This window comes from Oryza brachyantha, chromosome 2 (assembly GCF_000231095.2).
Source record: "Oryza brachyantha chromosome 2, ObraRS2, whole genome shotgun sequence".
Classification (NCBI taxonomy): Eukaryota; Viridiplantae; Streptophyta; class Magnoliopsida; order Poales; family Poaceae; genus Oryza; species Oryza brachyantha.
This window is the reverse complement of record NC_023164.2, coordinates 7975470-8001766: the sequence shown is the minus strand read 5'-3', so window position 1 is coordinate 8001766 and position 26297 is coordinate 7975470. Positions and strand designations below refer to the sequence as shown.

The 26297-nt window shown below is 40.4% G+C and overlaps 2 protein-coding genes across 2 annotated transcripts; one reads left to right on the top strand and one right to left on the bottom strand.

The window, feature by feature from the left end:
• Nucleotides 1-1140: 1140 nt before the first annotated feature.
• LOC102706532 (dipeptidyl aminopeptidase 4) lies at nucleotides 1141-6736 on the top strand. The gene is made up of 5 exons (XM_006647117.2): nucleotides 1141-1896; nucleotides 2949-3143; nucleotides 3933-3962; nucleotides 4043-5155; nucleotides 6059-6736. The coding sequence occupies exons 1-5, from the start codon at nucleotides 1396-1398 to the stop codon at nucleotides 6608-6610; spliced, it is 2391 nt and encodes a 796-aa protein (XP_006647180.2). The 5' UTR covers nucleotides 1141-1395; the 3' UTR covers nucleotides 6611-6736.
• Nucleotides 6737-20427: 13691 nt separating this feature from the next.
• LOC102706254 (ribosomal RNA small subunit methyltransferase nep-1) lies at nucleotides 20428-23487 on the bottom strand. The gene is made up of 7 exons (XM_040521003.1): nucleotides 23085-23487; nucleotides 22861-22953; nucleotides 22282-22426; nucleotides 22077-22187; nucleotides 21132-21214; nucleotides 20986-21043; nucleotides 20428-20602 (listed from the first exon to the last, which is right to left on the bottom strand). The coding sequence occupies exons 1-7, from the start codon at nucleotides 23388-23390 to the stop codon at nucleotides 20523-20525; spliced, it is 876 nt and encodes a 291-aa protein (XP_040376937.1). The 5' UTR covers nucleotides 23391-23487; the 3' UTR covers nucleotides 20428-20522.
• Between the last annotated feature and the right edge of the window lie 2810 nt (nucleotides 23488-26297).

Below are 26297 nucleotides of genomic sequence, written 5' to 3'. Positions count from 1 at the left end.
TGGATGTCAAAATAAGTTTTGTATTTGATTATTCGTCTTATTTTAAATAATTATATAAACATATAAAATTATAAGTCATGATTAACGTTTCTTTGATGATAAAATAAATCACGATAAAAGAATTAATAATTATGTAATTTTTAATAGCATTAGTGGTCAAATAATGATCCAAAAATTAACAGGTCAATCTCATATAATAAAAATACTTTTTATGTTCGACTGATTCACACATATATCAATATATATATATACTCATAATATAGAGCAGATAGAATAATACATACTCAACTTTCTCCACCGTACCCAAAGTTCCTTGAATAAAAAACAAAACAAGCATCCCAGCTCCTCTTTTCCGAGGTTGCAAGGGGAGTAGTTAGGTTCCTTGCTGCGGAGCTAGCTCGTATTTAACCATTCGTCTTATTTTAAATTGTAACTATAAATATATAAATTATAAGTTATTATTCATGCTTCTTTAAGGATAAAATATCACAACAAAAGAATTAATAATTATGTAATTATTTTAATAACATTAGTGATCAAATTTAGATCCAAAAATTAACCATATCAATGTTAAATAATAAAAATACTTTTCAGATTCGTCTAGATTTATCAAAGTATCCATGTATATGTTTTTTATATATGTCTAAATTTATTAACACATATATAGATCTAAGTAAAGCCAAAAAGTCTCGTAATACAAAACGGATGGAATAATACATACTACCTCCGTCCTATAATAACTTTATTTTTCAGTTATTTGATACAATATTTTGACTCTTCGTCTTATTTGAAATTTTTTTATGATTAATATTTTTATTGTTACTAGATGACAAAATATGAATAGTACTTTATATGTGATTAATTTTTTTAAGTTTTTGTATAAATTTTTTAAATAAGACGAACAATCAAACGTTAACGTTAGACACGAAAAAACGAAAAATTTGTACAACGAAGATAGTACTCAACTTTCTCCACCGAGTTACGTATCCAAAATTCCTTTGGGAAAAAAAAACAAGAATCCCAGCTCCTCTTATCCGAGGTTGCAAGGGAGGAGTAGGAATGTAGGATAGGACTGGAGACAAGAGAGACGAGTGTGAGTAGCCATCCATATATCGATCCATCCATTCACCCGAACAAACCCAACGAAAACCGAGAAGGCAACAAAAGCCCGATCACTCCCCTCAACAAACTTACAATTTCCGCCTCCCCTCCCATCTTTGCAACGACCAACGCCAAGTCCCCCCCTCCCTCCTCCTCCTCCTCCTCCGATCTCCGCCCTCTCCGCGCGTGGAGCCGCCCGGCGGTGCGAGCAAGGATCACGCGGTTAGTTAGCGGGGTTGGGACGGGAGGGGAGGGCCGTGGCCCGGCGACCGGGCTGGGCTGCCTTTGCGGTCGATGCGATCGGGCGAGGCGGCGGGGGCGGTGAGGTCGTCGGATCAGGGGGGCGTCCGCAAGAAGCCGCGGGTCGGGTGCGGGGAGGAGGAGGGGGAGGACGGGATGCCGCTCGCCGACGCGTTCGTCGTCGGCGAGGCCGCCGGGGGGTGCGCCCCCGCCGTGCAGCTGCTGGACATCGTGCAGCACCCGCTCCCGGGGTACGGCGCGCCCGTCGCGCTCAGCTTCAGCCCCGACGACCGCCGGGTCGCCTTCCTGTACAGCCCCGACGGCACGCTCCACCGCAAGGTCTACACGTTCGACCCGGCCCTGCGCCGCCAGGAGCTGCTCTTCGGGCCCCCCGACGGCGGCGGCCTCGAGGAGGGGAACCTCTCCGCCGAAGAGCGCCTGCGCCGCGAGCGCGCCCGGGAGCGCGGCCTCGGCGTCACGCGCTACGAGTGGCGCGCCCGCCTGCCCGGCACCCCCGCCTCCCGCGCCGGCATTGTCGTGCCGCTCCCCTCCGGGGTTCGTATATCAACACAGCCTTCTCCATTTGTTACTCATCATTTCTTTGTTTATATTATTGATCGAGTTATTAAGAGTTAGTAGCTGAGACACATCACCTTGATCAAATTTAGTAGATTTTTCCTTTTGTGTTGGACTACTAGAGTTGTACGCTTGATTCCTTTAGGATGTGGCATGAGGTTGACATTCTGATTTGCTACTATCAGCAACCACTCTTTGATGGGTAGGCTTAGGATCATTAATTTCTGATTCCGCGTCAGAATTGATGGGAGGCTTCTGTTGGTTTAGTGGGGCAGTCTTAGTCTTATGTGACCATTATGGTATCTTGTTTTCAATGTCACAGGATGGCCCATATTTACTCTGTAGTCTTTAGTGATGGCTACGAAGTTAAGTGTGCTGGAGCCTGCAGATTTGTGCTTGTGGTCACATTTTTTCCTGCATTCTTGGTATGGTGCTTAGTATCTTTTATTGGTGGATTAGGTAGCTGCAATTTTGTTCTGATAAATGTTGGAGGTCGTATTGCCTTGTTTGATATATGGCAGTTTGGCATGCCTCATTTGATATATGGCAGTTTGGCATGCCTTGTTTGATATATGGTAGTTTGGCACCCAGCTTCCCAACTATGGAAACAGGGTAGGCTATACATAAGTTCAGCACCTAGCATTAACCTCAAATATTTTATCATTTTCATTGGTCTTCACTGTTACATTACAAATGTAATCACTAATCATTTTCTAATGATGATTCTGCTTCGTGGATATCCTATGTTTTTGTTCACTGTGTTTTTATTTATCACTTTATTTTGTTTTATAGAAATAATCATTTAAATGTCATACCTGCTTTTCTGGTGATTCAAGCATGTTTTCACTACTGATTGAAAGAAATAAAACAGCACAGCTGTGTTTTGCTATCTATGGTTAGTTTATTGCTGCCATGTGTGTGTCATGGATATTCTTCTCCTGGTAGTTTTTGGTGTTTCAGAAAATGTTTGTGAATTTCAAGGATGCTAGATATCAAGGGTTTCATGCAAATACTCCTTTCCCATTTCATAGGTTTACTTCCAGGATTTGTCTAGCACTGAACCTGTACTCAAGCTGCAAAGTTCCCCCTCATCCCCTATCATTGACCCACATCTGTCTCCAGATGGGAGCATGATTGCATATGTGCGGGATGATGAGTTGCATACTGTGGGGTTTTCTGATGGGCAAACTACCCAGTTGACCTATGGTGCAAGCGAAAGTGGGAAGGTACTTCTTCGGTTTTCTATTAAGGATACTCATGTTTTATTATTTTAATAGGAACATGTATCATGTATGCATTATGTTGTTTGTTATCAAACCAAGTCTTGCTCAGCAGGTTGCAAAAATATTGTATCTTGCTGACTTTCTAGAAGTTTATTAATGCTCAGTTATTGACATCTAACCCAACAACTATCCTTCAAACTAAACAATTTACTGTTTTTTTTATCATAATATATTCAATGTTTTGGAGTTCAGATATTTCTTTCTACCTCTTGGTTGTTTCTTGATTGAACCATCAAGCTAACTGCATTAATTAAGCATGTCATAGAGACATAGACACAGTAAAATCTTAGCACTTCCACCAAAGTAAGCTTAGTCCAGAGTCCCAAACAGTGGGACATTTGATTTCTAAAAGATAGAAGCTGATGCTTTTGCAGGAGGCTTGCGGTGCTTAGAAAGTCTGCCAGTTTTATAAGTTAGTTTTTTAACCGAATTTTGGAGGGTAGCTAACTGCCTTGTTGGCCATTAGTGCTATATCTCTAAGAAGCTTCTTGGATGAACTTGACTGCTAAAAGGACATTGCTCCCCTTTTTATCAATAATATCTCACATTTTATTACCCATGTGCCATGCATATTATGTTGAAAGAATTCTTCTAACACTCAAAACGAAGCTGAGATGTGCACAATTAATGGAAATATATACTGGTATTTGTTGAATCTTGCAAGATCGTGCATCATGTGTTGTTACTGCAACTTGAAAAATCTAACATCTATCTTGTTTCTATTTTTTCCAGATCCACGGGCTTGCTGAGTATATTGCACAGGTGCACACGATTATCCATTAGAATTGGTATGAAATTTGTTTTGATGGCTGCTGTCTAATATCTTGCACCTCGCTTTGTAGGAAGAGATGGAAAGGAAGATGGGATTCTGGTGGTCTCCTGATAGCAAACACCTTGCATTTACTGAGGTTGACTCATCTGAGATTCCACTGTATAGAATTATGCACCAGGGAAAAAGTTCTGTTGGCCCAGATGCTCAAGAAGACCATGCTTACCCCTTTGCAGGGGCTGCTAATGTGAAAGTGCGTCTTGGAGTTGTTCCTTCCTGTGGAGGAGAAACAACTTGGATGGATCTTCTTTGTGGAGAACCAAATAGTATCCATGGGGATGAAGAATATCTTGCCAGAGTTAACTGGATGCATAATAGTGCTATTGCTGTTCAAGTTCTCAACAGAACTCACTCAAAGCTTAAGCTACTTAAGTTTGATATCACTTCAGGTAAAAGGGAAGTGATACTAGAAGAAGAGCATGATACATGGATAACATTGCACGATTGTTTCACTCCTCTAGATAAAGGAGTGAATAGTAAGCATCCAGGTGGGTTTATTTGGGCCAGTGAGAAGACAGGATTTAGACACTTGTATATTCATGACAAGAATGGTGTGTGCTTGGGGCCCCTCACACAAGGTGACTGGATGGTCGACCAAATTGCTGGTGTCAATGAGAGTTCTGGAGTTATATATTTTACAGGCACACTGGATGGGCCATTGGAAACAAATCTGTACTCCACCAACCTCTTTCCGGATTGGGGCCTCCCCTTGCAAGACCCCAAGAGGTTGACTCAGGGCACAGGACGGCATTCAGTAATTCTTGACCATCAGTTGCTGAGGTTTATTGATGTGTATGACTCAATAAAATCTCCACCTGTGATCCTCCTATGCTCTTTGCTTGATGGAAGTGTGATAATGCCTCTATATGAGCAGCCTCTGACCGTTCAGCCACTTCAGAAGTTTCAGCAGCTGTCTCCAGAGATAGTTCAAATTGAAGCAAAAGATGGGACTGCTTTGTATGGAACTCTTTATCTCCCTGATGAGAAAAAATATGGACCACCCCCCTACAAAACACTCATTAATGTTTATGGTGGTCCCAGTGTCCAGCTTGTAAGTGATTCATGGATAAGTACAGTTGACATGAGAGCTCAGTTCCTGCGAAGTAAGGGCGTATTAGTTTGGAAGGTAGCTATTCTTTTCCTTTTTCTCTCTTTGGTTAACAAGATAAATTCCATTTGAGGATATATTTTTATCTGTCTAGAAGTTTATTTAAAATCATTTTTAGTTTAGAAGTTTACCCTTATGCAATGCATTGCACACTATACCTTAAGAGTGAAGACATTTATTGTCCAAAGTGAAAAACAGGAAAAGGGAGAATGAATGGCATTTCATCCAATTAATTTTCCAAAGCATGTCAGGATGTCTTTGATTGTTATGGCCTCAACCCATCTAATGCATTCAAGCAATTTGCGTTGAATCAGAAATATTAGCACCACTCCACTAAGCTGATAAGGGTTTCTGTGTCCACAGCTATGTATGGAATTGAATTATATGCATGCTGTTTTACTGATATTGGTGCCTTAATCTGCCTGTCATTAGTAGGTAAAGCAGAACGTTAGAAGTGTCAAAAAGAAAAAAAAACAAACCCCAGGTAATTATCGAAGTGACTTAGGTGGGTTGAAAAACCCAATACAATCCAGCAGCCAATACTTTTTCCTCATTTTTGTTGCTGTAACGACTGTCAGTTGCAAAAAACTGATTATGCTACCCCTATCCCTAGCATCTATGGCCAGTATTAGGATTGATGAAAAAGATTTTGGAGTTGAATTTAAACTTTTTGAATTAATGCTTCTACATCATATATTTACATGAGCAAAAAATATTTCATTGAATTATTCATGTAATAATATTTTATGTTGACTGCTATATATATTTCCACATTCATTCATTGCTCAATCTGGACATAATCATATGCTTGCATGTCATATAACATGAACTGTCAGTCTGTCACTACATGTATTACTGGGTTCATTAGTCATGGCAAGATGAGTTGTTTGTAACACTGAATGACCGACTGTTTCCTGGCAGATGGACAATCGAGGAACTGCGAGGCGCGGTTTACATTTTGAGGGCCAACTCAAGTACAACATTGGTCGTGTTGATGCTGAAGACCAGTTAGCAGGTGCTGAGTGGCTAATAAAGAAAGGCCTTGCAAAACCCGGACATATAGGTCTATACGGCTGGAGCTACGGTGGCTTTCTCTCAGCAATGTGCCTCGCAAGGTTTCCTGACACGTTCTGTTGTGCGGTTTCTGGTGCTCCAGTGACGTCATGGGATGGCTATGACACCTTTTATACTGAGAAGTATATGGGTCTGCCCTCGGAACGCAAAGATGCTTACAAGTACGGGTCGATCATGCACCATGTGAAGAACCTCAGAGGGAAGCTGCTGCTGATCCATGGTATGATTGATGAGAACGTGCATTTCAGGCACACGGCGAGGCTCATCAACTCGCTGATGGCGGAGGGCAAGCCCTATGAGATCCTCCTCTTCCCCGATGAGCGGCACATGCCGCGCCGGTTAGGGGACCGGATCTATATGGAAGAGAGGATCTGGGATTTTGTAGAGAGGAACCTGTGAATGTGAAGAGAGACACGAAAAAAAAAAAAATCTACCTTTCCTGTATAAATCTTTTGCTCACTTTGCCAATGTGGGCATTTGACATGGGATGTTGTTACAATATGTTGAAGCTATTTCATTTCCATCATCATCATCATCTGTATTTATCCATAAATTCAGGGATATTATTCTTTTGGCTGTTATAAGGATGGCAGATAGATGTTTTCCCTTCACTCTCTTTCACCCACAGTTTTTATGTGATGTGGAACTTACTTCCAGCTTGTCTAGAATGCCAGAATTCTGTGTTTGTATCTCCTGCTGGAATCGAGTAAAGTTATCATGGCAGGAGGCGCTTGTACGTATATGAAGCGCTGGCCGAACCCCCAAAATCTCCGGTCTCGATTGATCATGATTTGTCACGGTATCATCCCTAACTCTTACAATTTTAACTAGGGGCAATTGCGTTTTACCTATGTTGTTTGCAGAAAGGAACATCGTTGGCATTGGTGACGAAGAACTTGAGGTCCCTTGTACGAGTTTATATGTAATTTATTGTTCTTATATATGCCAACTAACGAAGGAAAAAAAAAAGCAGCACAAAGATTCCTGCTCTGTTAAAGCTCTTCTAATGAAGGCATCTGATATACATGACTGAACATGTTCAAACCAGTAATCAACATATACAGAACCGCAGAAGATGCCAGATCATATTTGAAGGAAAACGCTAGAAAGCATGTCAACTGTTAGCATGCAGCTCAAACAAAAGGTCTCAAATACTATATATTGCAGCATGTCTCACAAATTTAGATGGAGGAGTAATCTTCTATAACATGGTAACTTTGCCATACATAATACATTTTGACAAAATCTATAGTAGAGTCTAAGTCAATAGTATTTATCTTACCAGCTAGGGCATAGACTGACAAAAAGCCAGTCTTGCACTGCTGCTTCCAGTTTCCTACAAAAATATTTAAAGAACTGGTGAATATTCCATGCCAAACACACATGATTTGTACAATACCCTAAGGCTCGTTTAGTTCCAAAAATTTTCACCCAAAAACATCACATCAAATCTTTGAACACCTAAATAGAGTATTAAACATAGATAAACCGAAAAACTAAATGCACAGTCATGTGAGAAATCGTGAGACGAATCTTTTGAGCCTAATTAGTACATGATTAGCCATAAGTGCTACAGTAAACTACATGCGCTAATGATGGATTGATTAAGCTCAAAAGATTCGTCTCACGGTTTCCATGTCAGTCGTGAAATTCGTTTTTCATTCTAATCCAAAAACCCCTTCCGACATTCGATCAAACGTCTGATGTGACACGCAAAAATTTTCATTTCACCAACTAAACATCCCCTAAGATTAAAACAATCTACATGATTAGTTCTAACTAGTTGTGGCGCATCAGTCATGGAGAATCATATCGAAGGAAATGGCCTATTGGTTGTTGCCAAGTACGTCGAAGAATAGTGGAAGTTGATACCGAACTTAGAACATGTTTACGATCAAGATCCAATGCTTTGAAATAGGACCCCAAAGCTTCTTTTGGCTGACCTTTCGATTCGTATAGTTTTCCTGCATATATAGAACATGTGTGGATAATTAGTGTTGAGTAATGTAAGATGTATTTTTCTCTTAAATTTAATGGAAAAGCTTATGTGTTAGAAATTTGCAAGTTGCAATGCCAAATAGAAATATTTGACTACAAACTGTAAAAAAAATTTATCTTTACAACTCCCATCAAAAGATACCACATACATTATAAGAAATAATGTATGGCCACGTCTAGCATGCCAAGCCAAGGCCGACTATGGGCTGATGGCTGTTATATTGGACACAGAAACGTCTACAACCCTTCACTGTCATATGCATAGATATAAGAGAGCTAGTAGATCATACAATAATTCCAGGCTTTTGTCATCCATAGCGCCCTAAAAAAAAGAAAGAAAAAGAAGAAAAGAGGCACGACAGCTAGCAAACCTTGGCTCAATGGACCCTTCTGAAGACCAGGCTCTCCTCTACCAGATTGAGCCAGGGCCAGGACAGATGGCTCACCTATAACCAGATCGATGCCAGCAAGGATCATGACAAGACCCCCTTTTTGGGTTGGGTCACGGAGAGTCAGAGGTTGTTTAGATAGGGTTGAATTTTTTAGCTCCATGTCATATCGAATGTTTGGATAGAATATTAATAAAACTCATCTATAATCTTGGGCTAATTCGCGAGACGAATCTAATGAGCCTAATTAATCCATGATTAGTCTACATGATGCTACAGTAAATATTTGCTAATTATGGATTAATTAGACTTAAAAAATCCGTCTCGTGGATTAGCTCTCATTTATAAAATTAATTTTTTTATTAGTCTATATTTAATACTTTAAATTAGTGTCCAAACATCCGATGTAATTACAGACTAAAAATAAGTTTTTATAAACAAACACCGCCTTAGTCCTGTAAGAGCTTGAGCTAAGATTTAGACAGGCGAGTATAAAGATTCGGACCGCATACGCCCCTACTCATGGGCACGTGGTGTGATAGATTGAGTGTGTAAAAAAAAAAACCCTTTTCTAGCCTTGGGCCACGTTACTAGCACGACAACGTAAGTAATAAGTAATAGATTAGTATATAATTAATTAATTAATTATTAGGTATAAAAAAGATTAATATATTTTTTAAAAGTAACTTTGCAATAAAAAATTTCATAAAAAATATACAATTTAGCAGTCTGGAAACACGTGCGTGTAAAAGGAGATGATTTGACTTACTAAGGCAATGTTCACCCCCTCCCATAAGTTAACTTAATCACCTCGTTTTTTGCGCACACCTTTCCTGAATTGCTAAACAATGTATTTTTTTAAAAAAATCTATAGAAAAGTTATTTTAAAAATCAATTAATCTATTATATATTTTTTTAATAATTAATAATTAATTAATCATGGACTAATCTATTACTACGTTTTTCGTGACAAACAAGTTAACTTACCCTCCCCTAACCGAACATGGCCTAAGCATAGGGAACGAACGTGGCCTTGGTCCTTCTTATATGCTTCTAGGGGTTAAAAGACGATACATGGTGGAGAAGGTAATTAGAAATGAATAAAAATAATGCAGGGTGGACTCGGTAATTGTGCATCTCTCAAATAACATGTAGTTTAAAGTTTTATTGAGTTTACAAACAATTTCACCTTGCTACCTTATATTACATAAAAAGATATTTCAATTAAATACTAATTGATCATATATGACCTAGCTAATATTTATAACATCAATTATTTTTAGTTTAAAAAATATAATATATAGTTTTAAAAATAAAATTACTAGTGATGTTCTCACTGTTTGTGCATGTTTTCCGTTCATTACTATTATTAGGAGATTATTAGGAGGTGCACAGATCTTTCCATGTTTAAAAGATATTATGTAGTGATGCATCACTTGCCAGATGAAAGAATTTACTTATTTCATATAAAAGATGGTGCCAACACAATATTTCCTTTTTAATAAAGTAAAATTACTGGTGATGTTTCCACCTTTTGTGTTTCCCATTCGTTATTACCCGGTGCACATATCCTTTGATGACTAAAAGGATATTATGTAGTGATACATTATTTAATAGATAAATAGATTTACTTATTTTACATCAAAATATGGTATCAACATAATATTCTTAGAACCTCAAATACTCATTTATATTTACTAGAGATTTATCTTTGATGTTATTGTCAGTGATTTGTTCTGTTTGCGTGTCCGACAATAGTGATCTATAGTCTTTGATCGATCTGATGATTAGGGAAGCTGCGACGTGGTGATGAACACAACCATCATTATCTTGTCATTGTTGGTGTGTCTGACGGTGCTTCTTACTTTCTTGTGCTTCTGTGCTAGCCACACTGATGCTGTGGTTGAATTTTGATTCTAAAGACATACAGTTCATATTTATATATAGAAACTTTATAATTGAAAGTTTATATATTTATTTTTATATAAAGCCTATAATATATAGAAAGTTTTTGTTTTGTTTCTAATTAGAAAGATAATTCTGCCATATGAAAACTCTATAATTGAAGTGATACTCTCTAATTTAGAAATTTTCTAATGTATAGAAAGTGAAGTCCGTTTAGTCATTCGATCTTAGGAAGATCGTTTTAGTCGTTCGATATTTGGCGCTGGAACCGGCAACCGTGCTTCCTAATGACGGAGTGGATTCGTGTCCGACTATGCAGGAGGGTGTGCATCTCACCTCAATATATCGGTGCTCTTCTATATTTGCAAATATATCCTAGGTCAAAACAACAACACATATAGTGACGATAGACATATTCATCACGTATACCGTATAGGGTAGATTAAGAGGGTTATTTGTTCAGTGTGAAAAGTTAAGGGTGTGGAATATCTGATTCTGTAGTTCAGGGGTAATTTAGAGTGTCATAATAGTTGAGGGGCCAATATGTACTACTTCCCCTGCTTATTTTAGTTAACTTTGATGACTTTTAGGTCTATATTTGACTATTTGTCGTATTAAAAAAATATAATTATTAATTATTTTGTTATGATTTGATTTATTATAAAAGTAACTTTAAGCATGATTTTTAATTTTGCATATTTGCACAAAACTTAAATAAGACGAAGGATCAAACGCAGACAAAAAGTCAAGAGGGGGTATTTTCTTAAAAACGGAGAAAGTAAAAAGTTATTACCCAACGTTGATCATTACTATTTTTAAATTTAACCATAGTAATAACTCTTAAATGGCTCGACTAAAACGGACAAAAGCTTTCATTTTAGCATGTGATGCACTTTAGTAATATTAATATGGCATATGACAGCTGCTAAGCATTTGGTTTGCATTTTTTGATAAAAAAATATAGCTCATCAAAGTTTGAAATGAGAATGGGCGAGACCGCGAGAACAAAGGTACTACCTATGTTACATAATAACCTTATTTTTCGTTTTTCGTGTCCAACGTTTGACCATTCGTCTTATTTGAAATTTTTTGCGATTAATATTTTTATTATTACTAGATGATAAAATATAAATAGTATTTTATACGTGACTATTTTTTTAGGTTTTTGCACAAATTTTTCAAATAAGATGAATAGTCAAACGTTGCACATGGAAAAACAAAAAATAAGGTTATTATGGGACGGAGGTAGTAAGAAATAGGGATAATTGCATATCTGATCCTACTTTAAAGGCTAACTACTGATTTGACCCTTCTTTTTCAGTTTTATAAATTTGACCCTCTTTTTCAAAAACGAAGCAGCCGTCTGACCCTGATTGATGCATGTCGTTAGGGTTTTGAGTAATGAAATAAAAAATAAATTTTAATTATGAATAGACTATTCTGCCCCGCACTAATATCTTCCATACCCCACTCTCTCAAATCACTTTGTCTCAACTAATAGATCTAGAGGAGTCGCCGAGCTGTGGGAGGAGGCGGCGGCGGCGGCGGTGTCGGCGTTGGGCTGTGGGGGAAGGAGGCGGCGGCGTCGACGTCGGGCTGTGGGGGTAAGGAGGCGGCAGCGTCGGGCTGCGGGGGAGGAGGCGGCGGCGGTGGCGGCGGCATCGTCGTCGGGCTGTGAGGGGAAGGAGGCGGCGGCGTTAGGCTGTGGGGGAGGAGCCGGCAAGAGGCGACGCCAGCGAGACGGGGAGGTGGCGAGGCATCGGTGGAGGGAGTAGGCGGCGCCGGCAGGGCAGCCCTCACCTGTTAGGAACCAAAGCAAATTAATCAAGAAAAAAAATCACTCGACACAGGAACTTTGTGGCACCGGAACAGCGTGTGCCGTTTTCTGTTTTTCACTTCATAAACTGAACATAATTACATGGGTATTTATAATCAACCAATGCAGTCACGAGCTAGCCTCGTGTTCCACTATCTACGTTACTGGCCAGCATGCCTGGCAACTAACCACTAACTAGCAACTAACCACTAACTCAACTACACATACGTGCACACAACTTAGTCAATAATTAGTACATGCATGCAAACTAATCACCTACTACTCTGAAGGTGTGCAGCACGTACATGCATGGCTAACTATCTAGCAATATGTGCTCTAATCTTCTGGCACTATGATCGGCACACTGCTATCTGCCAATCACTCTACTCACTAAGCCATACAGCATATCCATCTAATTAGCTCTTCAGCGACCCAACACAAATAAACATGCTGAAACTAATAAACAACAAGATTAATTTCTAACAATCACCCCCTTAATCTTGTTGGCTTTATTTGAGATCCCCTAGTTGGGGTTCAAAGCAGCGTGGGATCGTCGTCGGCGTCCGCGATGGCGAGATGCGTCGCATGGTTCTTCTTGCACTTCTTCTCCCAAGAATAGTGGCCATACTCCTGGCAGTTGTAGCAACGGACCTTTGCTTTGTCAAAGGTGCCATTCTTCTCGTGGTTCCTCCTCCGTGCCACCCACTCTTCCTCCGTGAGGAGCAAGCGGCCACCTTCACCATCACCATCGTTATCACTAGGCCTCTTCCTCTCCTCCACAGTCCTAAGACGTTATGTGACCTCTTCAATCGACATGGCCTTCAAATCAAGTAATTGCTCGATTGCAATGGCCACCTGCACGAACTTAGAGGGAACAACACGAAGAAATTTTTGCACCACCTTCTCCTCCTCCAAAGGTTCTCCAAGCATGCGAAGATTGTTGACGATGTCGTTCAGCCTCATTGAGAAGTCATCCACGCTCTCACTTTCCTTCATGCGGATCAACTCGAACTCGTTGCGCAAAGTTTGCGCCTTTGCCTCCTGCACACGCGCAACACCAATGCGCATGGTTTTCACCGACTCCCACGCTTCCTTGGCCGTACCCTTCACCGCCAGAGTTGACAACATCTCCGGCGGCACGGCGCGAAGGATGGCCAGAGTGTCATCCGGTCCTCCTGGTACTCCACGTCGCGGGGGTCGATAGCCGACCACAAACCTTGGGCCTGCAGGTTCACGCGCATGACGAGAGCCCAGTCGGTGTAGTTGCTGCGCGTCAACATGGGGTAGACCACCGAGCCCGCCGTCTCCTTCAGCACCCTCTGCACGATGATCTCCTGGCCACCATTGTTGTCGTGGCTGCTGCCGGCGCCGTTGCCGCTGCCACTACTACGGCGACTCGGCGGCGTATACACTCCTTCACTAGACATAGCTCTGATATCAGATGAATTAATCAAGAAAAAAAATCACTCGACACAGGAACTTTGTGGCACCGGAACAGCGTGTGCCGTTTTCTGTTTTTCACTTCATAAACTGAACATAATTACATGGGTATTTATAACCAACCAATGCAGTCACGAGCTAGCCTCGTGTTCCACTATCTACGCTACTCGCCAGCATGCCTGGCAACTAACCACTAACTAGCAACTAACCACTAATGCATGCACACATACGTGCACACAACTTAGTCAATAATTAGTACATGCATGCAAACTAATCACCTTGGAGGTGTGCACACTACTCACTGTCAATCACTCTACTCACTGAGCCATGCAGCACATCCATCTAACTAGCTCTTCAGCGACCCAACACAAATAAACAACAAGATTAATTTCTAACATCGCCGGCATCCTGGAGCGCGTCGGGAAGCGCAACGACGCGGCCGCGGTCACGACTGCGCTCGGCGTTCCGGGCGACGACCAAGCCTGGCATCTCAATTCGCGCGTACGCGGCGCGCATCGCGCGGTTCGGCGGGTGCAGCTCGGCGTGCTACGCCGTCGCCTACATCTACCTCGACCGGTTCCTGAGCCACGACTGGCGCCTCGCAGTCTCGCACTCGCCGTCGACTTCTACAGCGTGCACCGGCTCCTCATCACCGCCGTGCTCTCCCGGTCTCCCCCGTCAAGTTCATGGATGATATATGAGTTCCTCTGCAAAGCTGCTACTCTTCATGCATATGGTCTCATGATCAAGTAACAGAACGATTTTGACCAGCTAATATGTAGGTGCAGTTACACGCAACAAGATCATCTTCTTTATTAGTTCTTGGAATATCTATTGAGAAACATGCAAATTAACTCTGTTTGAACTTTATTGTCAAAAAAAAGAATAATTTAAGTTCAAATATCAATATCAAAATTATATATATATATATATATATATCAAACTAACCTCAAATCTATCAAATAAATACCAAATTTCGAATTTTATTAAGTTAAGTTCAAATTATCGAATTCATCCTCCATTTAACAATAGGTTAAAAGAGCAAGGGCAAATCGGTCAATTTATTCTCCATTTAACACCGTTAAGTACCCTTCACGTAGTAGGGTCACTAAGTTGCTTTATTTTTTGAAAAAGATGGTCAAATCTGCAAAGTTAAAAAAGAAGGGTCAAATCTGTAGTTTGCCTATAAAGTATGGCCAAATATGCAATTGCCCTTAAGAAATAAGGCACACCAAAATTGGCAACGGAAGTCCATATCGGACGATATAGATTTGGGTTCCCAGTATCAATCAACTATTAAAAACAGATTGAGTAATTAAATTGTTCTTGTGGTCCTATAAAAAAATTTGCAAAATTTCAAATATTTGAACTATATGACATTTTAAAAGAATAAATCTATATCTATACTATTATAAAAAAGATAACGGTTATGCCAAAAATTTTCACCCGTCACTGTGCGGGGCCGATGACGCTTCGCCCGACTAGGCCTATGACTTCGTGCGTCTTCTCCCAAGTGGGCTGCGTTTCGCCCGAACGGGCTGGTCCGTGTTGCCCCGAGTCAGCGCGCGCGCGCTAGGCCGAGTCCCTCGGAGAAGTGGGCCGCTCTTTGTCCAAGCGGACCAGGTTCACGTTGGCCCAAGTCATTGCGCGCACCAGGCCGAGTGCCCGAGTCCACCGCGCGCTTGCTTGATGCGAATATATACATATACATAAACAAAAGGGGCAATTTTGTTTCTACTCTTGTTTTAGGTTGTAATATTGATTTTACCTTTTTTTTAGGATTTTCGTTTTTGTCCTTTCTTTTTTAATTGAACGAATAGAAAGACTAACGGTGTTAAAAGACATGTTAAACAACTATTTTACTCTTTCAAGGGAATATCATTTTTACCCTTGTATTTTAGTCATTTGTGTCTGCAGGTCAAAAGGAACAGCACAATGATTATGTCAGAGGTAAAAATTAGCTGAAGTTTATATTCAGAGTGTAAATGCTTAAAGAGAAGCATCTTGTTAATTACAATACATTATCAACAATTGCCTCGACATCGCTCTCTGAAAGACGTAGATCTGACTCATCTAGAAGTGCCAATACCATCTATTCTGAGCTGTTTCAGTAAGCAAAACAATATGTTCAATTTTCTTTAACTGGGAAAAAAAAATCTGTTAATTGAAGTTCAGAATTAATCATGTACTACATTACAAATTTTCATGAATGATTCACCTCTTCTTTCTCAATGTAGCCTGTTCCCCTTAGATCATAGAGCTTGAATGCAACTACCAAAATGATGAGAAAGATAAACTGAATAGTGAATACGCCTATTTCTGAAAATGACGATAAGATGAATGTAAGATAGAACCATACACGCAGTCTCTTCTGATTTAGGTGCTTTTGGGAGCGAAAGAACTAAGAAGCAGGTGAGGCATCGGCCAACGCTCACACGCTGTTTGGGCGGCGAGGACGGCCGGCTCCTTGTACCCCGGCGGCCGCTTCGCCTGCTTCGACGACGCGCAGCCCTCTCACCGCCACGGTCGCAAGCGCCCCCCTCGCCGCCGCGGTCGCGCGCCCGCGCCAGAGGCCCGCCGCCGTGCCCCCTCCCCGCCGCGGGCGCCCCCTCCCTGCCGCGGTCGCGCGCGCGCGCAAGATGCCCGCCGCCGCGCCCCCTCCCCGCCGCCCAGCCGGCCAGCCCGATCTGATCCAGCTCTCTCTCCCCTTCGGTATTTGCCACTCCCAGTCTCCTTTAGTCAACTAACAGGGGTAGTGTGGTTATTGGAATTAAATCTTTTATTTTTAAATTTAAATATGTTAGTCAACTAACAATCAACCTAATAGCCATTCAAAAGGGCAACCCTTTCATTCGGTTAAAAAAAAAGGCAAAAATAAAAACCCTAAAAAATAGGGATAAAATCAATATTGAACTTGGAAACCAAGGGCAAGAACGAAATTGTCCCTGAACAAAAAGGTCCCAGGTCGGCAGCTGGAGCCAAACAGACTACATGTAGGCTTTCTTAACCACTCATATATATCAAACTTTTGTACCATAATACACTTAATTATGCTAAGACCTAAACAAAAGGTGTCCAGGCAGAATTTTTATTTCTTTACCCATTCTCATTCTTTTTATTTTCTTACCTTTTCTTTTTTTTCTACCCAATCTCAAATTTTGTGTGTGTTTTCTCTACACAAAATTATTTGTGTAGAAACTTTTTTATTTTTTCTACACATTCTCATTTTTTGTGTCTTATGTACACATTCTGAAACTTATTTATTTTTGCTTTTCTAGCCAATCTAAAATTTATTTATATTTTTCTCTACATACAATGTTTAGATTCAATTTTATTACATTAGATAAAAAAATAAAGGGACTAGGGCTTAGAAAAATTGGTTGAAAATGACATAACAGGGTTTACGCTTCTCAAATCAATTATACATTAACCATGATTTACTATTTCTGGCTAGACACATAATTTATTTTCAAAATTTTATTTAAATTTGGATAATTAAAATTAGCTTGACCAGGTGCAACACACGGGTATTTTTCTAGTATAATATAAAGTAATAATCCAATGTAGTGTGTTTGCCTGACTTGCACCTACTCTTACACTTATAAGCTAAATTTTAAATTTTTAACGATAGATTTGAAGTTGAATTTAGGGTTTAACGATAGATTTGGATTTGGTATATCATATTTTAAATTCAACATAATTTTTTCCACTAGTCACTCCACCTTCCTTAGTAACGTTGTTACTTCTAATGCAAACCATAAGAAAATCATTACTTTTCTTACTACGAGGTCTTACCTGTAGCAAGGTAATAGATTATAGTGACCATCGGATCAAAGTCCAATGGACGGTTCAAATAATTTTGGAGCAGCGGCGGAGGTGGCATGAGGGCTAGGGAGTCTTCAGCCCCAACTACCGGCGCCGATCCCATGGTGACCCCCCTAAGCCCCCTCCTAAGCCCCCCTATAAATTTTCTTTATAGTTTCATGGGATGGGAATGGAGTTCTTCGGTTCGTGGTTGAAGGTAGAAGATAAAATTAGTTGGACCGTTACGAAAAGAAGCATAGCAAATTTGTTTCCTTGGTCTAGCCCACATAGAACACAGCCATCAACATTCAGCCATCCATTTTCATATGTTTCCATCCAAATCGTCCATTCTCATCCCAATCCACACCCCTCCCCACCACAGTACCCTAATCCTCACTCACACCCACCCAATCCCAGGCGGCTAGCGATGGACGATATATGCACAGAGCAGCGGAGGCAGTCGTCAGCTGGCAGCCAATGGCAAGCACGTAGGAGCGGGCCGAGCGGTGAGTGGCCTACGCACGCGGTAGGGGTCGGCAGCGGCGCATGGCATGACAGGGAGCCCGACACACGCGGCACAGCAGAGGGCGATAGGGGCGCACCCGTACATGGCAGCCGGTTTGATCAACCCCCCTATGATTTTTTCCTAGATCCGCCCCTGCTTTGGAGCGCCTTAACAAACTCCATTTTATATATGTGTCTAGATTCATTAGTGTACAAATGAATCTAGGCAAGGCTAGAAAGTCTTATAATACGAAACGGAGGGAATAGACGATAATTGCATAAGTGTTCTCCTCTCCTGCGGGGTATGATTTCACCTGAGAAGCTTGTTTGGATCATTGTCAATGTAAACGTGTAAAATTTTGATGATTGCAAAATGCTGGTATTGCCAAAATCTTGTTAAAGTAGGGTTGTTTGGTTTGCTGCCAAAGTTCAATTTTAGAAATGTGTTCACACTCCATTGTCCACCAATGTTTTGGCAATGCCAATCATTTGGCAACTACTCTGTCGGCGCTGCCAACTCTTATTAGGTATGATGATTGAGGGGTTGTTTAGATGGGGCTAATTTTTTTAGCCTCATGTCACATCGGATGTTTGGACATTAATTTGAAGTATTAAACATAGACTAATAAAAAAAACTAATTTCATAAATGAGAGCTAATCTACAAGACGAATTTTTAAGCCTAATTAATCCATAATTAGCAAATGTTTACTATAGTATCACATAGGCTAATCGTAGATTAATTAGGCTCATTAGATTCGTCTCGCGAATTAGTCCTAGATTATGGATGGGTTTTATTAATAGACTACGTTTACTATTTATAATAAGTATCCAAACATCCGATGTAATTAGAGGCTAAAGTTTAGCCTCTAGAAACAAACGCCCTAGTAAGGGATGCAAACCAAATAGCCCTAGAGATTGCAATGTCCATTTTTATCATGCTGGCTTGTGAGGACTGAAGATAGAAGAGCTAATACGTTTGCTTTACGCAACCGTGGCCTTTTCTGCGTGCCATTGACACGGGTGATTTGTTTGTTTTTTTCGTGTAAAAATCAAATGATATATTTATAAATAAAAAATAATTTATAAATAAATTATATATATATATATATATTCTTTGCGATCCAAAGTCAATAATGAAAAATAAACTTTGGTGAGAAATTTTAAACTCAGCTTTAAATTTAAGATTAAAATTTTAAATTTTACGTCATAAGCAGAAGCGAAAAAAAATCAAAAGACGACGACAACAGATCTGTATATTAGTTGTCTTTTACTGATAATTGCACTGCAGGGGCCCCATGTATGGGGATACGGGCCCGGGGAAAAAGCCCGGAAAGGTGCTTTTTCGAGCCTCTAAGTACTGCCCTTACAAATGGATCACGTGTTCACGTTGTCCCGGAGGCGACTACGGGCACACAAAGCTGTACATGGTTATGTTACAAACTTACAAATCGACCATGTTTAATGGTTTGTTTCACAAAGTGGGACATAAAAAAGTAAAAAAAAAACGCTTGTCATGAAATCTGAGACAGGAAAAGAGAAAACGTTTGTCGTGAGATCTTGTATCAGTTCATTGTTTTTTTTTCGCGGGGCAGAAATGTTGCGTTTCAGCTTTCAACTGGCTTAGGGCTTGGTGAAAAAGCCAGAGTCTATCACCCTGATCTCTTCTTATAAGTCAAATTTAAAATTTTCGGACTTAAATATGAAGTTAATTTTAGAGTTTTTTCTATCATAGTTTTTTTAGTCTTTGCTTTAGATAGCTAAGAACATGTATATAAAAATTTTAATTTAATTATAAATTATTAATTACTACTTCCATTCCATTTCTCCATTTCATATGGTAAGACTTTTTAGCCTTGCCTAAATTCATTAATTAATAAATGTATATAATTTATAAATATATCTATTTTTTTTAGCATCCATATAAATCTATGTGAAATGAAGAAAATATTTTTATTTGCAAATATGTTGTTTGGCATTTTCGCTAAAAAAGCAAAGGCGGTGATTGTTTTGTGTTTAATAGAAAGAGCAAATGTCATATTTACAAATGAAAAATAATTTGTGAATAAAAATTTTATATACGTATTCTGCGCAATCTAAAAACTAGAAAATAAACTTTGGTAAAAAAAATAATCTAAAATCAACTTCAAATTTAAGATTAAAATAGTCCAATTCTACGGTACTAAGTAAATTCTACAAATTTATGATTTTTTGTGTACAATTCTAAGATTACGATCCTACTTAGAGACATCTGGTCCGATTTAGGATCGTGATTTTAATAAGCCTGTGTTCAACACGTAAGATTGTTACGAATTAGAAGCATTGAACTTTAACACTACTGCCGGGGCACAATCAGAATACAGAACAGATGCAACATGGGAGGGCCGCAAAAATGTATACCAAACAGTACACAACAATTTAACATAAAGTTTCACTGTTTGTATTCAAAATTTCCTCTCACTGGATTTTCCACTTCTGCTCTAGAGCACTGCATATTCGATTTAAACAGCAGGCAGCACTGAGTGGATAGTTGCAAACTGCAAGAATAAGGTGAGAATATCAACACGAGTCAAAATATATTAAGACAAGGATATAAACATAAGTAAAAGGAAAACATTTTTATGAGCTAAAGGAGAATATCATTGAGACAGTGAATGCATCCAACATTCACAGACAAATATGAAATGCTTAAATGGGCACCAGATATAACTAAGGGATCCTCATCTCAGGACATGCAAAGAGCATTTGTGTTACACAGCTAGAGTGCAAACCTATCATATATAAATGAGCAAATACAACTTGCTTGAAACCTTTATGTGACGTTATTTTCTAACAGCCAAATGATAACAAAAGCATGCATCAATATACACCTTGATCCTGTCAGTTAACTCAAAATCTAATTTTAATTGAAGATGCTTACTTTGTATGTAGTCATCTGAGTATTCCTTGTCAATCTTTCCATGGGCCATTGCACCAACCTGAAATCAAGTGAAGGCATTAAGAGAAGAACTAGGAAGAAAGAATGGAACAAAAATAAATTAGCCCAATAACAGAGCTTTTACTCACCACAAACACAAGGGGTTCATCATCACTGGATTTGGCAACATAGTCAAACAAATTGACTGACTTCTCAGCACTATATGAAAGGCCTAAGGATGAAAAGACTCATGAATTAGCTGTGACCAACAGTGAATAATAAATTAGCTAATGTCCTGATCAAGAAAAAAGCGCTACTAAATTTCATTGGATCATGAATTGTCTTATTAAATTTAGGGACAATTGTGTTCTTACCCCTATTTTCAACTCTAATTGTGATTTCACCCCTACTTTTTCAACTTTTTTCAAACTGAAACTTATGTTTGCCCCTATTCCGCTAAGTTCCCTTAACAGTGTCAAAAAGCAAGTCAAAATAGGGCCAAAATTCATGTCAAGCGTATGCTTGATCGTATTCTTAAAAACTGAATGTGTGAAAGTTTTGTTACAAAATGGGCTAAAATATTGTTAAAATATTTAATGTCAAAACCGGGGCAAAATCAAAAAATCATTAAAAAAAAAGGCAAATCTGCAAATGGCAAATGTTAGGAGTACTTAACGGAATAGGGGCAAACATAAGCTTCCCTTTGAAAAAACAAGGGTAAAATCAGAAAGTTGAAAACGTAGGGGCAAAATCATAATTGGAGTTGAAAACAGTGGCAAGAATGCAATAGCCCCTTAGATTTATAGCTAGAAGTGCAATTTTGCAAGAAAATTTTACAAATACAAATTATAAGTTGGACGCAATTTTTTATAGAACAAAATTGAGTAGAAATGTTGCCTCCACAACACTGGTAAAAAAAACTCCTGAAATATTGTAGGTCATGATTTGAGTCCTGAAAATTTTGGTTTATATCATCCAATTTTAATCCTAGTCTAACCAAACATGGTTTTAGGCTGTTAGAAGCTAGTTTAAGGAACTCTGCATTTACTTAGGACCTAGGATCCACACCGCCACTAAAACAAAGAAAATCTTACCAATCTTCCGTGCTCCAACTGGTAGATAGCGGGTGACCGGATTTTTAATAACATTAAGAAGCTTCTCCCGCTTCCCAACTGCTGTAATGCTCAACTTTTGCAATAATTGTGCTGAAATATTACATAATTACTTGCACATCAGAATAGTTCACCCAAAAAAAAAAACACAGCATATGCACAATATGTACTGCTATTAGTAACTTACACATTAAACCACAGAAACGTTTAAATGTACGTGGCATGCGGACATGCGGCTTGATTTCAAACAATACACCCTTTTCAGTCCTAACATAAACAGCTTGCAACCTACCAGCTTTAGTTAGAGGGCTATCAAATATTGCAAGAAGTGCCTGCAAAATATAAGGAATACAAAGTCGAGTTATTTTGGTTTTGGGAAAATAAGTCAGAGAAATGAATGATTGGCTTGAACTTTTTTCTTTTTCTTTTAAACCACATAAATGTTCTTTGTAACCAAGAAAAACTTCATTCTAGCATAATATTCACAGGAGCACTACAGAATCAATTATCTGTTATCCAGAGGAGCCATTCAGTGTTTTAGCCACAAAATGAGGAGGAAGATGTCGCGGAATGTAGATATTCATCAATTGGGGGAAACAAAAGTAAAAGATAAGCAATGATGGGGTATGGAATGATTTCGCACGGGAAATTGTATGCCTATTTTCCTACAGCCTCAAACAGGGGATTTACAGATGTTAAAGAGGACAGGCTTTAATCATGTGCCATTAATCCTGAAAACTTTGGGCATACAAGAAATTCGCAATACCTGGTGAATGATATCGGGCCTGTAATCAGCTGGATTGCGGTTCTGCTTCCTCAAATAATTAGCATGGTCATCCGAGTTCAAGATTTGCATCGTCTACACAAATAAGTGTTAAAAGAATCATCATGAAAGCTCAAAAGTACCATTCGTTTAGCATTAAGCTCTTCAATCACCGGAAACTACAAATAGAATGATATGTTCATCTTTCTTGGCGAAGCTTCCCGTACCTTGCCGACTTTGCCAACCTCGAGGCAGGCCCTCTCGAGCACGAAGATCGCGCCGGGCCGCCTCTTCCCGTCCACCGGCCGAGGCACTACAGGTAGCCCATCCGCCACCTCCGCCGCCGCCTCGTCCTCCTCCTCCTTCCCCTTCTCCTCGTCTCCCTCCCGCTCCCCCCCCTCCTCCTGCTCCGGCTGCGGCGGCGGCAGCTCCTCCGCCTCTTTGGCCGCGACCGGCGGCTCGTGGGAGGAGGCACCGCCGTCGTCGAGCTTCCGCTTCTTCTTCCGCCCCTTCACCGCGTACGGCCGCCCCATCCTCCTCCTCCCTCTCGCCGCCGCTCGCGCCGCTGAACGCTGATGATGGCGAGGGTTTGGAGGGAGGCTAGGGTTTCTGGAGAGGCTAGATGCTGCGCTTCGGCAATCCGGCGCGGTAATCTGAGCCGCTCATCCAGGTATGAACGGCTAGAACGGTTTTGCAAATTAAATATGTATTTAGAAATAGAATAAAGGGACCAAGTTTTTTTTGCAAGGAAACTGGCTAAAAAATTTTTGAGTCGGTAATGAAAATTACTGTTTTATGTTGCTACCTTTTCATCTTTAACACTTTTTCCTGGGCTATACATGATTACACATCTCTTATACTCACTCGAATTGGATATTTTGTTTTAGATTAAAAAAAAATAGTCTTATACTCTTCTTTTCGGGTTCGGCCCAAGGGATACGGTCGAGAGAGTCAAGGGGAACACGGGTTGGACTCGATGAGGGTGAGAAGAACACCGACAAAAAATATACAGGTTTAGGTCTCTTTGAGGCTTAAGACCCTACTCGTGTGGTGTGTGCAAATATTGGTTCATCTCTCTGTTCCGAGGCATGGTCCTCCTTTAAACACTGCACGAGGGTACCACGGTACCTATCGAAGGAATGGGTACAGGAATACAATCAATGCTCCTTGTGTTTTCCTGGGGAGCCATTTAATAAGGAACGCCATCCCTGTGATGGCCAGCGATGAGTCGCATGCATACTGACAAACATTCTTCCACTTGCTCTAGGCCCTAGGCAATCAACATGAAATCCAAGGCCCAATCAATCCATATCTCCCCCCCCCCCCACGTAGTCAGTCCGGTCTCACCTTGATGTTGATGGGCAATGACGACGACATGACAAACAAGACAAGTGTGATGGGAGAAGTTGTGTATCAGACATCCTATCGATGATGGGCGCACACACCCCCATAGATGCTTTGGTAGGGGTAGAACGTTGTAGCCTGTTGTGTCGAGCCGATGTTTGGCGCAGAGCAATTAATTGCCCTCTTCATGTGGAACTCACGTTGATATGCATCGGGCATTGGATCGGCCACCGCTCCAGCTGTTGAGCAGTGTCAGGCATCAAGCTAGCTGGAGCCTCGTTCCCGAAGAAACCCATGGGGTCCCTTTTAGCCTAGGCCACTTCTCACCAAGTGTGGGGACCCTAGTTCACATGTCGCTGACAGTAGTCACATGTTTTGTTTCAAATTGCACACCACTAGGGAGGTTGGGGAAAAAGACCCTTATAAATCTCTTGCATCATCGATACAGGGGGCCACTATGACCTAGGCCGCGTTCGGCATTGGGGTGATAAGTTAATTTATCTCGCATGGAAAACGTACTAATAGATTAGTTATGATTAATTAATTATTAATTATTAAAAATATAAAATAGATTAATATGATTTTTAAAAATAACTTTCCTATAGAATTTTTCACAAAAAGTACACCGTTTAGTAGTTTAAGAAACGCGCGTGCGAAAAACGAGAAAATTTAGATAAGTTAACTGGTTGTTAAATGGGGCCCTACTGCCTTGAGGTAACTATGCCCTCGTAGACCGCTCCGAAAATGCGGAGCGACAAGCTAGCTTGTGTTTAGTTGTAAGGTCGTCCTCGAAGTTAGATGGATAAATCTAACGTGGAACGTATGGGCACATGATGGCGATGTGTCAGGGCCATTATGACCTCACCATGCGCACTAGCGGGGGTGGTAATGTCACGCCCAGAAATTTCTCACACGAATTTTTGAACTTAATTGTGTATTAAAATTTCTGTCTAGGACCAGCCAGGGTACACAAAAAGACAATGTTGATTACATAACCATCATTCTTAGAAACAACTGAAAAAATACTTATTCTCATGAAAATGCAGCGGAAAGAAAGGTAGACTAGCTCCAGCGGGTACGGCACAGTCCACAGGCAAAGCTTCGACAGCAGACCAGCTCACTCCTGAGAGTCACCTCCATCGGATTCCACTTCTAACTCTGGAGGGGGAAATTAGTCAAGGCTGAGTACAAACCACCGTACTCAACAAGTAGCACGGAAAAGAGGGTAATAAATGATGCATAAGGATCATCAAGGACGGGTTAGGGTTAGTTGCAATAAAGCAGCATTTAAAATAAATAACAGAGATTAAATCGAATAAAGGTAATTAAATACATTAAAGGATAAGTAAATAACAATTGTAAAATACCACAACACTGTCCAACGTTACACCACGTTGCGACAGGCCCAACCACTACTCAACGTTACACCACGTTGCAGTAGTCCCAAGTGAAAACCAGTTTACCCAAGTCATTAAAGGTTCACTAATCACAGTGAAGCTGGGAGTTCGCCCGTAACCGTGGGCATGGCTATTCGAATAGATTATACTCTAATCAGAGGTGTACTACTGTACCCACAAGACACGACTCCACTACACTTGAACGTGCGCCGACATACCACCATGGCATACCGGAAAGGAGACCGTGATAGGACCCGTCACATAACCCTCCCTATTTAATCGCACCGCACTTCAGGTTTCACCCCCTCCTTTACACCAAGTCGGACAGTCCCCTCTTATGCCTTGGTAGATCCAGAAGCAGCAGAGACTTTCGTTACACCACCATTGCCCATCCATACTCCATCACGCCTACCCTTGCCTTGGTACGTCAAATAGTTCGAAGCCATGCTCTAGATCCCACCTTACCCATTCGACATGTGGTTAGCACTTAATTACTTTCAGGGTTTCCCGTGAACCGGTCCTTAATTTCCATGGGTGTGACTCTCAAAAGCATGCACCCACAGCCCACCATTATCAATATTTTAGTTGTCATTAACCCGAACCGGGTAATGAATCATTATACAGCTATTGTGAGCTAAACATGATTATTAAATAATCCCATGAGCTACTTGATCTAAGCACGACTAAGCATCAACCTAG